The 15,188-nt window shown below is 36.8% G+C and overlaps 1 protein-coding gene across 7 annotated transcripts in view; it reads right to left on the reverse strand.

Annotated features, from left to right (window-relative positions):
* LOC149790198 (dual specificity calcium/calmodulin-dependent 3',5'-cyclic nucleotide phosphodiesterase 1A-like) overlaps positions 1 to 15,188 on the reverse strand; it is a 558,379-nt gene that overhangs the window by 32,863 nt on the left and 510,328 nt on the right. For all 7 annotated transcript variants that reach the window (XM_089972190.1, XM_089972192.1, XM_089972191.1 and 4 more), the window contains 3 exons: positions 5,330 to 5,512; positions 4,122 to 4,188; positions 2,098 to 2,355 (listed from right to left, as the gene is read on the reverse strand). In XM_089972190.1, coding sequence (XP_089828316.1) covers positions 2,098 to 2,355; positions 4,122 to 4,188; positions 5,330 to 5,512 — 508 coding nt within the window. The remainder of the gene's footprint in view (positions 1 to 2,097; positions 2,356 to 4,121; positions 4,189 to 5,329; positions 5,513 to 15,188) is intronic.

Genomic DNA, 15,188 nt, shown 5'->3' on the forward strand with positions numbered 1-15,188 from the left:
GGTAAGTGAACCGTTGTGGTACGAGATTTGGGAGAGACTGGCAAGGGATAGCGGCTTCTGTTCCCATTAAAATAATAAACACACACACACACACACACACACACACACACACACATAATTTTAGCAATTACAATAATATTAGCTCTGTGAACACAAAATGACAAAAATCTTGTCTTTAATTCGAAATAATTTAAAATCTTCATCAGTTTACCATCTACTGTAAATCAACCGCTGATCGATTAGTTTGCAAACCATCGATATGTCTAAAACAAAACGTGCCATACTGACACAATTCACTCATTAACGACCACCTATCTTTGTGTACCTGACACGAGGATTCTATGATTTTCAACTTTTGCAAATTAGATGAATTTTTCAAATACTCAGTCATCTATTATTTTCCTGACAACTGGTGATTTTTCCCCCATACTTTCAATAATAATGGTCCATATACAATTTTAAGTGATTTTCAGTTGATTGGACGATTATCTATATAAAAGTATGCATTTTTCAAATGTTAAATATTACAACACTGCACAATCATTTCATAATATACTTAGATGTAATCCGTAAAATAATACCCTTGACGTCACAAATGGCAAATGCAGTCACACAAGGCAAAACCGTAACAACCAAGGTTTCCGAGTACATTTCACTGTGATTTTACCCCATTATTTTGTGGTTCTTTCGAATACAAGTATGACTATGAGATATAATGTTATAATTGTTCTCATCAAAAATGAAATTAATAAAACTGACTAATAAATCTAAATATAATGCTGGTCGTGTATTTTGCCTCTACAAATTTCATTTGAAATCAGCTTTCAAGAAAAACCTCTACGTACAACATTCTAAACGGATGTTTACCCAAAATGAATTCCCTTTACTGCATGATACGATACTACATTGTGAGGCAGATGCCAATAATCACTGGGTTCAGGGGTGCAGCAAGAGTATGCACAGCATATGGGCCCACAAGCCCAACCAAACAAATTATTTTACACGATAGAAATAAACTAGGAACAGGGAACATACCAGTCATGAACCTTTACTTAAACCATTACAGAGAATACCATATACTGTCATGAACCTCTACTAAAACCATTGCAGAGAATACCATATACTGTCATGAACCTTTACTAAAACCATTACAGAGAATACCATATACTGTCACGAACCTCTACTAAAACCGTTACAGAGAATACCATATACTGTCATGAATCTCTACTAAAACCATTACAGAGAATACTATATACTGTCATGAACCTCTACTAAAACCATTACAGAGAAAACCATATACTGTCATGAACCTCTACTAAAACCATTACAGAGAATACCATAGTCATGAACCTTAACTAAAGATATTACACAGAGTACCATACAGTCATGAACCTTAACTAAAGTCATTTCACAAAGTACCATATAGTATCGTGAACCTCTACTAAAAGCATTACACAGAGTATTATATGATATCGTCAGCCTCTGCTAAGGCAATTACACAAAGTACCATATGGTATCGTGAGCCTCTACTAAAACCATTACACGAGTACCTTATACTATCCACAGCCTCGACTAAAACCATCACACACAGTACTATATACTATCGTCAGACTCTACTTAAGCAATTACACAAAGTACCATGTAGTATTGAGAGCCTCGACTAAAACCATCACACACAGTACTATATACTATCGTCAGACTCTACTTAAGCAATTACACAAAGTACCATGTAGTATTGAGAGCCTCAAGTAAAACCATTACACAGAGTACTATATACTATCGTCAGCCTCTACTACAGTAATTACACACAATACCATATACAATCATGAACTTCTACTAACGCCATTACACAGGGTACCAGACATAGACACTATCATGAGCCTCTACTAAAGCCATTACATCGAATATCATATACTATCATGAAACATATCATTGTATTGACCTGATCTGGGGACATGACTAGATGGAAATTATATATAGGCTTAATATCGCAGATAAAACAAAACATGAGAGAGAGAGAGAGAGAGAGGGGGGGGGGGGACAGACAGACAGAGAGAGAAACAGACAGCGACCGAGATAGAAAGGGAGGTAACTCACCACTAATTTACTCTGGGAGATAATTGTGTGCACAGTTTGAGCAACATCAGCACCGTGGAGAAGGTTGTGGTAAGGATTTTTATGTTTACTATAGCCCTGTTCCAGGCACAGCAAAAAGCTCTCCAACACACTGTTACTTAATTTGTACTTTGCTATTAAGTCATACTTTTGCAAGAGTTCATAGCCAACGTATTTCAATGAATGTCCATCAGAGGCACTGTCTACAGAGAATACATCAAATGACCAGTCATCAAGGTGCTGGAAAAAAATTAAGATTATCATTTTACTTCAAGGATTAGACAAGTCATAAACCCATTTTATTATATAAGCATCACGTAACTACGTATGCGAATGCATTGCAGGGATGAGAAAATAACATTCAATAAACTGATCTGCATGCACTATTCCTGACATATGCACACACAGTACTGCTGACATCTGCACGCACAGTACTCTTGACATCTGCACGCACAGATCTCCTGACATCTGCACGCACATTACTCCTGACATCTGCAGGTACATGTGTGTTGCAACACAGATAATGAAAATAATGTCCAAGAAGGAGAAACAATTCTGCTACTGAGCAAAGAACAGCGTGTGTGTGTGATTTAGATTTTTAACGTAGCTTTAACAATTTTTCAGTCATATCGTGTGTCAGTTTATAGTGATGTCAAGCACTGGGGCATCATGCCGCAGACATGTATCATGATGTCCCACCCAGTCACATTATCCAGACACGAGGTCGAACAGTCCAAACATTAACACTAACTAACTAGTCTTTGGTACGACTCGGCCGGGGATCGAACCTACGACCTCCCGCATCCGAGGCGGACGCTCTAACCACTAGGCCACCGGAGCGGTTAAGAACATAGTGTAAAACCAAGGCAATATTTCCGAGACATAAACATATCCAGCGACGAAAGCAGAGTAGGTACGTTACCCGGATGACCGGTGTGTCTGTACTGAAAACACATTGCGTCACGAAAAATGAACCGTTTGCATACGAAAACAATGGGCATAAAATTCTGTTGAAATGATGACCGTGACGATCGATTTGTGGTTTTTGCTCGTTTTTCTCTGACACAAACCTTTAATAATTTTCTTTTCAATCGGGTTCCAGAAGTGTTTATACATTTATCATCACATGTTACAATCTCATGCACATGTCTCTGATCACGCATTAGTGCAAAAACCACCCCCACCCCCAACCACCTACATTCATTGTAATTAAAAGGAAGATAACATTCTAGAAAATAGATAAGTGCTATAATTGACCAGTACATTACGAAACCAAAATAGGCTCAATGGGTTTGTTCGCCTAAGGAAATGCATCATTTGGTATGACTTACCCTCTCGTACACCTTGTCAAAATACCATATAGCTAATATTACATGCGAGTTTTGCTTTCCCTACAGAAGCGTTTTAATGAAAACACATGATATACTCACAGTGTTATGTCCTATGCATGAAGATGTGTGTTATACTCACAGTGTTTTGTCAGATGGATGAAAATATGTGATATGCTCACGGTATTGTGTCCGATAGATGAAATATGTGTTATACTCACAGTGTTATGTCCGATAGATAAAAACATGTGCTATACTCACAGTGTTGTGTCAGGTGGATGAAAATACCTGAGTGAAAATACTTAGAGCCGTGTCCGGTAGATGAAAATATGTGATATACTCACAGTTTGTGTCCGGTATATGAAAACAAGTAATATACTCGGTTTTGTGTCCGGTGTTTGAAATTATGTGATATACTCACATTTTTGTATCCGGTGGATGAATACTCATGATAGACTCAGTGTTCTGTCCGATGGATGATAAAATGTGACATACTCACAGTGTTGTGTCCGGAGGATGAAAACATGTCATATACTCAATTCGTTAAAATTATTCATATTGATAGGGTCAAATAAGGGTTAATGGTCGAATATTAGTGGAGACTTAATGACATAATTATTGAATTTAGATTTGTTTTTCAGGAAGAAAAAATATACGATAGTGGAGTATTCAACTAACCTTTAGGAGCATAAATAATTGTGGGGGGACATTCAGACCTGTTGAACTTGACAACCTCCTGTATATCCTGAAATATGGACAGGTGAAATATGTTAATTTTATATAAAATGTCTATTACACATCTGTTTATGTTCTTAAAAGTCCGTCTGGATTTCTTTTAGAATTGCTGTCGTCGATGCAAGTTCATTTCCAATGCGTCTTTATATACTAACAATGTATATACAGAAAACTTATACCAGGGAATTGTAAAACTATGAAGATTAACTATTATTAATTATGATTATTAATAGTATTAAGTATAATGTGTATTATATATATATATATATATATATATATATATATATATATATATATATATATATATATATATATATATATATATATATATATATATATATATATATATATATATATATATATATATATATATATATATTGTTTTATCTAGATTTAATATTTACTTGCTCTTAATACCAGGTCGTACATACCGTATGTCAGAATGTGAAAAATCACGTCAAATAGGCAAAGTAACTATTACATTGTGCTATAAATTCTCAAACAATATGAATTACCTCCCTTTGTATACCTTTGTAACGCATTTGAACGCGCGACAGAAGCCAAAACAATGCAAAGCTTTGTTAGCAATTTACATGAGATATACATTTGTACAAAAAAAGTAAAATTATGTTGCATTTCAACCTGTAAGTACTCAAACCCTATACAATGAGACTGTTCAAGCCGAATTATTCAAGTCCCGCTTTTAAAAATCTTCTCTACTCAAGTACGCACTCAAATCAAAATTGTGCATCTCTGTAAAATTTTGTATAAAGAAATATTTGGGGTCAGTTTTGTTTTAGATTTAAGCCATACAATAGTTTATTTCAAACTGTAAGTCGTGTATAATACATTTATCCAAGGTATAACGCAAAAAGCTGCAAACAAACCTTGCGATTCGCTTGTTTTATGAAAGCATTTTTTTTTTGTTTTTTTTAAAAGCTAATCAATTTTATCAACAGCATGTTTGATAGCAATGGCTGTCAAAGTTGCTATAAATAAAATCAAGAATGTTTAATCATGTTATGTCAAACTGATGATATATAAACAGGAAATTTATTGCAATCCTTGACTGCTAAAGGTAGCAGAAAAGGTGAAATAGCATTCAACACGTGGCACAATTTTGATATCTAATGACCTGCGTAATTGCGTACCTATCAACCATAATTCCCGCTCTTATTGCGTTGGCCACACTGCGGAATCGTGGTTTATCATCCCCTCTTCGCTTGATGTTGCTCATGGAGCGCGTGAAGGTCAAGGCTAACCAATCCCGGACTTCGGTTGGTACAGCATCTGGCTCAACTTCACTGAGTTCATCTTCTTCGTCACATAATCTCCTACGAAAAAAATAAGGAAACGATTTTAAATTTCTTATATATTCATTTATTCTTTCCACTGTTGAAAATATCTGTATAATCGAATAAAAGCTTTTTGCTTTCAATTGTGTTCCCTACTGCATATTATAGGACTATATATAAAAAAGATCACAAATTGAGAGTATAGTATTGTCTAGCAACAGTGAAATTAGTTATGTTTGATCTGTTTCAAAATAAAATATGGACCATTTAAAGAAATAGACTATTTAGAAAAAATTTGATATACCCAGTGATGCTACAACGCCAAAATTTATTTTCCACAAATATGAAACCAAGGCAATGGAAGACTCCACGTTTTGTTGGAATGCGCCCAACTTTGGCAATCAACGATTTGCCAGCAATAAAGGTAACCACGCTTATCCATGACATACTCTGTCACACTGCCCTTTTAAAATATTATCAACTTATTATGTTTGCTTGATGGTGACAAATAAACTCAAATCAGATTGAAAAAAAAAAGTTATTAACCTGGGAATTTATACACAATATACAGAGCAAATTGTCCAGGCGTTTTACCCTGGGTAGCAGATGCTCTCTTGGACACGCTTAGTTTGACGTGAAATGCTGCCCGATATAATACCGGCTAGGGACCCATTTGAATCTCGACCATTAAGCAGCTGACCTTTAGTAGGTAGGGTTTGCGGAATTGTCATTTGTTATTAGAATCGTAAAATCGGGCAATCAAAGCTAGAGAACAATGAGACTTACGTTCCTAAAAAGTTTCAAAATTCGTATCAATCATCAAATAGGCTACGTTAAAAGCCATCCAAATTATGACGGATACTGAGCTGAAAGAGAGTTCTATCATTGACCAAAATGATTACGCCATGCCATTCAAGTTGCGATGACGGCCGATTTAACAACCAACTTTCTTGAAGGCTTTACCGTCAAATACAACTTCTGACGCTGCAGTTACTAATATCGACGTCATATGTCCTATTAATTTACGATGGGTGTAGTATTACTGACGATGCATGTACCATTATTGTTGAAGGACGTATTATTATTATTAAAGTTACACCATTACTATTGACGTTACATGTATTATTACTGACGTTCTGACGATGCATGTATCAGTATTGATGATGGATGTATTATTATTAGTAACGTTAAATCATTACTATAAACGTAATATATACTATTGGTGATGATGCATGTACCATTATTGATGATGAATGTATTATTAACATTATATGCACAACTATTGACGTTATATATATAATATTACTGACAATACATGTACCATTATTGATGATTATTTGTAACGTTATATGCATTACTAGTGACGTTACATGTACTATTAATGACGGTGCATGTACCATTATTGATGAATATTATTTCTAACGTTATATGCACAATTATTGACGTTATATGTACTATTACTAACGATACATATACGATAATGTTACTATTATTTTAGTCGAAAATTGCATGGTATTGTTTCGTTTCCTGCTAAGGCTGCAACACACTCAATTCTAGTCGGCTATCTTTATCTTAAACCTCACTCTATCTGAAATAATCAGAGCAGTAGGTTCTACGGACACAGACATTTTTTTGTGTGGAATTTTCTAGGACAGGGTTAGTTGGAGCTCAGTTCAACAGTAATCACATCAAAAGAACGAAAATAAGCTCCGCTGTTAGTATTAGCTCAACCCAAAAAGGTCACAAATAAAAAAAAATAAAACACATGAAACTACTGAAATTTATTAACTTTGATTCAGAGAGTTATGAAGCAATTAAAAATCACACACACACACAGATATATATATATATATATATATATATATATATATATATATATATATATATATATATATATATATATATATATATATATATATATATATATAATGCTCGTGTGAATAACAGGGGAGGGGGGTAAATCCTTGCATCTAGCGAAATAGAATCAACTGCTAGTAACTATGCTACTGTGTGATTCGCAATTGACTCAAGTTCTTTTTTAAGAGCGTTGAGATAACTCTTCATAGCATTTTGAACTGTGTTAAAAGTGCCAAGAATATTTCATTAGAATGCAGTATCCTATAGGAACTGTGTTACAAGTGCCAAGAATATTCCATTAGAATGCATTATTCTATAGGAACTGTGTGTGTTACAAGTGCCAAGAATATTCCATAAGAATGCCGTATTCTATAGGAACTGTGTTACAAGTGCCAAGAATATTTCATTAGAATGCAGTATTCTATAGGAACACACAGATGAACCGAGGAACAACTGATAATACATTAACGGATTAAAAAAGCAATATGCATAGTTGAACAGAACTGTATGTTGCATATATGTATAAAGCGGGTAAATGTTAGACATGTGAAGATATTGGAATCTTGCAACATTATATATATATATATATATATATATATATATATATATATATATATATATATATATATATATATATATATATATATATATATATATATATATATATATATATATATATATATATATATATATATATACTCAGTGAAGGCCAAGATGACATAAGGTCACCTTTACTGGAGGGTTTTATCCCAGACCTCGAGGGTATATGAGGACATCGAAGGAGACGATTTCCTTTTCTTGAGGGAAATAAAACTTGTGTCTAATTCTAAGTAATTGGATTATAATTGGATTATATCTGATCAACAGTATAACTGATATATAATGTAAATAATGTATATATAGTTTATACGTATATTATATTAGCAAAATATGAATTTATTAAAACATATTTTAAAAATCCGTTCAATTGTCAAAGACAATAATTGAAAATTAATATATATCAAAAGTCCATCCTCAAGAAGGTAAATAAATAAAATGGCTGAACTGTAACGGACAATGTAAATATTCCATTAATTAGGCGAGGGGATGCTAATGTGTCTATACATGGTTGCAAATAATATATCGTAATACAGAGGCATGTGATCTGTCGCTGCTAAGCCAGTCAGTTATTTCTGTTTCACTTTGCAGCATAAAAATATCGCTTATAAGTTGACAGGGACTCCATATTTGAAACGACCGTAATCACTTTTAGTTACGGACCGCTTCAGTTGATTGGTCGACAATTCTTAACTGAAATGGAGACGGTCGGTCCACCCTTCATTGTGTATTCACTTAAGTGTCTATCGAAACGTGGATGCTGAATTAACAGCATTACTGATATCAACACGCATTTGTGTAACTATGGGTTACAGGTAAATATGTATGCATTTTAAATGTCTTGTAAATACTTTGTAATTAGTATGTGATACGTCAATATATGTCTCCAACTCAGTGTTGTGTGGTTTAAATTTTTATGTATTTATTTGAAGAAACAAAACATAAACATATGGAGGTCCCAATTCATATTACATTCCAATACAAGGCCTTTGAAGTTATCAGCGATTCATCTTAAATTCCAATACAAGGCCTTTGAAGTTATCCACGATTCATCTTAAATTCCAATACAAGGCCTCTGAAGTTATCAGCGATTCATCTTAAATTCCAATACAAGGCCTTTGAAGTTATCAGCGATTCATCTTAAATTCCAATACAAGACTTTTGAAGTTATCAGCGATTCATCTTAAATTCCAATACAAGGCCTTTGAAGTTATCAGCGATTCATATTAAATTCCAATACAAGGCCTCTGAAGTTACTCATCAATTCATATTAAATTCCAGTACAAAGCTTTTGAAGTTACTTAACGGTTCATATTAAATTCCAATATAAGGTCTCTGAAGTTACTCAGCTATTCAGCGATTGATTTGCATGCTCATTCCATTTTCAGATTGTTCCGGGGCCCCGAGTGGCCGAGTGGCATAAAGCGCTCTCCGTTACGAATCACTGCCATCTCATCTCTGTCTGCGTGGGTTCGAGTCTCGGATTCGGCAAATGTTGGTATGTGAGAAAGCTTGCCAGTAGCTTCTCGTGGGTCGGTGGTTCTTTCTGGGGTTTTCCCGGGTTCTTCCTCCACCATTAATACTGGCCGCCATGTATAGCCTATCGTGTGCTGAAAAATGGCGTTAAACCCCACAACAACAACAACAAATCAGATTGTTCCATAACTTCTTCTCGCTGAATCAAAAGGGACATAACTCAAAAGTGTATAACGGAGAAACGGATATTTGCTGATTACTGCGTCACATTTCCGGTGGTCACGAGGCATATCATTAGGACGTCTTCTTCTCCATATGAAACTCGGATGTCAACAGGTACATTGACTAGACAGGACATGTACATATGTTGCAACTTGTATAACTAAATGCTTATTCAGTGGGTGTAATGTGAAATAAAAGGAGATGAAAGGTCAGTTTTAAACAATTGTTAACCCACCCCAACGGCGATGGCCTCATATCAGCTAGGAAAATGTAAAAACAAATACTTTTAATCTATCTGGCTTGGCCATAACCCCATTCCCAAACACACCCAAAGAAGCTAGGGCCATCCGGGACCTTTCTACAGTAGAATACTTTTGGTTAGGGCAACCACTGTTTTGGATACCACTGCAAGCAAATAAGGGCGGCCGGGGAGATTTTCGCAACGAGATTATATTACAATCCGGTCAGTTGCCATGGAGAGCAATCGGAGAAAAAGATTCGGAACGATGTGGACGACGATTAGCGGCATAATTATACGTCCTCGTCCTAGGAATACCTATGTTTCTGGGCATCTACCAGCATTAGTAATAGGAGGAATAAAGGAAGCATCAGGAACATAATGAAGTTCCCTTAATACACTAGTATGTTGCCTGAACACACTCTACTACTAGGCCAAGTACAAAAAATACAGGATCTCCAATGATAATTTCTGCACAGGAGACATTAAAATTGTTTTGCATTCGAAACACTTGCCTCTACAAAATATGACGCCCAGTGCCAGAGCAGAATATGGTCCCAGTTTATCCAAGGACCGGTCTAAGGCTATCTCCAAGAGCGGCTGTCCTCCCTGCAATCTCTCCTCATTCCTTAGCGCTTGTCGCCTATATAGCTGAATCATCCCCAGCGATCCCCATCAATAGCCCCCCCCCCCCTCTGTTTCTCACTGCAGTCTCTCACGATGCTGTTTAGTGGTCGCCCCTCCAGCTCTCACATCGGCTTTCGGTATAATCTAAAGCAGGTCGACTTCTTCAAAAGACTCGAGGAAGCGGATGTTGGAGCAGACAAAGACGTTGAGCTTGGTGCCGCAGACTCGAGAGCGAGTAGAGATGGCCCAAGCAGAAAACGAGAAAGAAGAGCGAGATGGAATAGATTGCAAATCCAGAATTCAAGGAACGCTGGAGGAAAAGATGGAAAACTTCAAGCATAATCACGGAAGAGGAGGCACTTCCTCCTAACAACACAAGCAAGGAGTTGCAAACAAACTGGGGGTATGCTTACATAGGTCTAGCAGTGAACATCACGTGCACTGGATGGTAGGCCTATCTTGGTATGGAAGGTTGTGTCAAAGACCTGAGGGTTATGAAAAAGGGCCGAATGCTTCTTGGTCATAACTCTGAGAAAATGCTGGGCGGAGTGCCTGCTGAAGATTTATTTAATTCTAGTTGCCAAAGAGATCTTCTTTGAACTTCCTTCGGAACAAGAAAATGAAGAATACGTCTGTACATGGCCATTTTTTAAACTTTTTTTTTAAATGGCGACCTGATGGCATTTTCCTTTGTTTGTGTTGTTCATTCTATCCCCATTTATTTCATGCTTTTCCTGTGTTTTCTTGCAACCTGAAACTGCAAGGAGCGGGCCCCGAGGCTACAGAAAGATAATCGCGCGTGGGGCTCAGTAAAAGGACAATCACCGAACCTAAAACTGAGGTACTCTCCTTCTGACGTATCCAAGACTATCTTGCACACGATTGTTTTTTGGGCTGCAACAGATGCATGGGTAATCCAGCTCCTGCAACTCCTTTCTCGCTCCCTGGGATGCTAAACTCTGTTTTTACAACATTGCGAGGCGTTCGACCCTTAATATTTTGAATACGAATAATGTATTTCACGATAAATTCTGTGTTATCTGGTCGTGGAATGCCCTCGCAGGCTTGCCCTACTTAGCCCATAAAGGACTTTGCCGTGCGAAGCATCCCAAACATCGGGAAACCAAACTTCTACACCTCCTTCTGAAACATATTCATGCTCTCGCATATAACATCCTCTAGCCCTCTTGTAAACCTAGCTGTTTCTGTGTATAACCGTCCTTCCCACTGTCATGTACCTTCCATTCGTAATGCTCCAAGCGGAATCTGCTGATCACAATGCCGCTACCAAATATACTGTCTTCCTTGCCATTCGCGAAGTAATGGCATTCCAGTACCGGAAAAGCATTGATATTGCGGTCTAGCTTCGAGTATCTGGTCGGACGCATGCTCGTAGATCTCCTGCGCCTATTCAAGAATGTCTAGGTGGGTTATGTCTCAGCAAATTTTTCCGCCCTTCTGTGTTTTGCACCCCAACAACCTGGTGACACTGTTCAAATTCCGGATGCTCCAAGCGTTCATGGCGGTTTTGTGAAGCCAGGGCCTGTCTACTAGGACAAGGCAGAGGTCGACTATCTGCTTAGTTTCTCCAACTACTTGTATGGTGTCTGGACCGCGATAATCCCCTTGTTAGGCTGAAAACCCATATCGAGGGCATCTGGTACAACTTCTTCAAAGGTGCATGTTGACAGATTCACGCGAGTCCGGTACGTGTAAAGAGAAACCTCTATCCTGGTGCATCTTTGGTCATGAACGTCTGGACTGCAGAATGGTAGTGATATGGTAGTCGTTTGGCTAGTCGGCATATCCTCCATACAGTATTCAAAGTTATCTTTGACAGCTGTTGTCTCTCAGACGCATTCTCCTTCGTACACCACGACGCCGTGCGCAAATAGTCGAATATGTACAAATGACCTACCAAAAGAGGAAGCAGCTCATGAGGGCAAATATGTGTTCAGCACTGATGGTCTTCGAGGAAGACGACTTTGGAGATATCTGGCACAAAGCTGATTTCTTCTCGTTATCTAGAAGAAGATGCATGTCAACCGATATTTCGAAAGGTCAGGTGCATGCCATCGCCTGCTGTAGAACGTACTCTGTAGCTTGCTATATATACTTTGAACGATCATTCTCTAATTGGAATACTTTCGTCTGGGAAGTTGACAACAAAACGTGGTCGTTGCTCCAGACCTTGGCGCAAATATGACTCCCAACGTGACACGTGATCGTCTTTGGAGGAGATTGCAATGCGATTTACGGGATGGGCCGGGGATGTTTTAAGATAAACGTACGCTGTTTTCTTTCAACAAAGTACAATAATTAGAGTACTGTATATACATCCTTGTACTCCAGTAATTAGCGATAAGGCTTGAACCTAATGCCAGAAAAGGATTTTGGAGTGGTTGGTTAGCCATAGTTAAAAACATCATATTATTCAGAAACTAATCATCACAGACTACTCTGAAAAAGTTCAAATACGATTCTAACAAATGCAAATAAATAAATAAAATGTGAAACAATACAATGTCTCTCTCTCACTCTCTGCAAGCGATGCAATATGTAATAATGCTGGATACGATTTAGGTAAGGATAAATGCATAATAAAATTATAAAGTGCAAAAAAAGTCAATCATTTATATAGGTTTGGAAACAAGCCATTATCCGTTATTTATATAGGTTTTGGAACAGGCCTTAATCAATAATTTGTACAGGTCGGAAAGGGAGAAAAGGGGCAAATTTGTAATTTGCCCATTTCCTCCCTTTCCTCCCCACCTCTTTGCCTTGATGATTCAAATAAATCTTAGGTACTTTTCACAATGCATTTAACATTGTAGCAAGTGCATTGCTTTCTAATAAGACTTTGGTAAATGCATTAACATTGTAACATTGTAACACATGCATTGCTTTCTTCTAATGCATTGGTAAATGCATTTATCAGTGTAGCACATGCATTGCTTTCTACTAAGGCTAAAACAGTGAGGAAGTCGAATGGACGCATCCCTTCGTTTATTGCACGCAAGGGTCGGTCGTTACTTAAAACATCTGTGAGAAATAAAAGTGCATTTTAAATTATATATTTGTGTTTTAAATAATAATAATTATTCTGCATAAACGTATTCTTTTATTTTGTTATTAAAATCAAAATGTTTGAGATTGGTTTTACTTTTTATCAAAGAAAAAGTATGTTCCGAATGATTTTACACGACACGCACGAGCTGTCTCTGTCCTTAACATTTCCGAATGATTTTACACGACATTCCGAATGATTAATATATAAGGGTAATACTATATCGTTCGAGTAAGAGTTGATGGGAAATACATGAAGACCAGAACCTACAAGTTAGTCCTATGCACATAACATTACTATCATTACTGCATATTAATAGTATGGTCAAACAAGATTGCAAGTATGCTGGAAATTAATTATCTAATCTAGCAACAAAATCCATCAGCGAAAAAGAAAACATGTGCGAAGAAGTAACCAAACCAAAGGCGTAACGCCAATTTCAAATGCATACAGCATTGCCCTCTTGGCTCCTTATACACAAAGAAACAAAAAAATCCCCAAAGTCAATGGCTGTCCTTGCAAAATTATCATGGTGTATGATGCAGTTAGGTATTATCGATTAGGTATGATACAGTTAGTTATTATCGATTCTCGCCGTTTGCTGAGCATTGCACATCCAATATGACAGTAAAATCTGATGTTCCGTAAAATCATTACATTCAAAATGCCCTTAATTCAAATTAAAATACAGATTGTCAGTTGTAATCAAAATCTTTTTATCCATTGCACCATGCACGCCTCTGCACCAGCAGCGATGAGATAATCATTGACTGCCAATCCAGTGTCCCATAAAAACGTAACAAAATGAGCATGTAACCTGTTGCATTTTAACCAATGGACTGGAATATTTAATTCAAGTGGCCTCTCAGGAATCATTTGAATCACACGTGACTGCTCTGTCATCCGATGCAGGAGTCAAAAGTTCAATAAACATTTTCTTTTTGTTTCAGACTTTTCTGTTAACACAAGTAACGTATATGAGTGGAGAGCCTCCAGGTAAAAACTGGTTAAACTGTGACAGAGCTTCTTTGGGACAGAAATATGATTCATTAGCTGATTGGTACCATTAGTTTGGTGATAGAAAGAAAATAGTCCCAATTATTGTAGTGATACATACAAAATATTCCCAATTCATAAAGTAAATGTAGAGGCTGAGGAAGAGGTTTAAATGCAAAGCCTTCAAGACATTATCTCTATGGAATGTTGTCATCATGACATTACCGAAGGTAATGTGTCCAAATTATGCCGCTCAACTACATCGGAAAGAGTAAACCGCCCAACTGTGCGTATCTAGTACATCGCGAACGTTAAAGTGTCTTTACAAACTGCTTCTCCAATATATCGCGAAAAGTAAAGTGTCTAAACTGTGCCTCTCTAATACATCGCGAATGGTAAAAGTGTATAAATTATGATTCTCTAATACATCGCGAATGGTGAAAGTGTCTAAATGGTGCTTCTCTAATACATCGCGAATGGTGAAAGTGTCTAAACTGTGCCTCTCTAATACATCGCAAATGGTAAAAGTTCTCTAAATTATGCTTCTCTAATACATCGCGAATAGTGAAAGTGTCTCAATTGTGATTCTCTAATACATCGCTAATTGTGAAAGTGTCTAAATTGTGATTCTCTAA

This window comes from Sinohyriopsis cumingii, chromosome 10 (genome assembly GCF_028554795.1).
Source record: "Sinohyriopsis cumingii isolate HCF-2022 chromosome 10, ASM2855479v2, whole genome shotgun sequence".
In the NCBI taxonomy this organism is placed as follows: Eukaryota; Metazoa; Mollusca; class Bivalvia; order Unionida; family Unionidae; genus Sinohyriopsis; species Sinohyriopsis cumingii.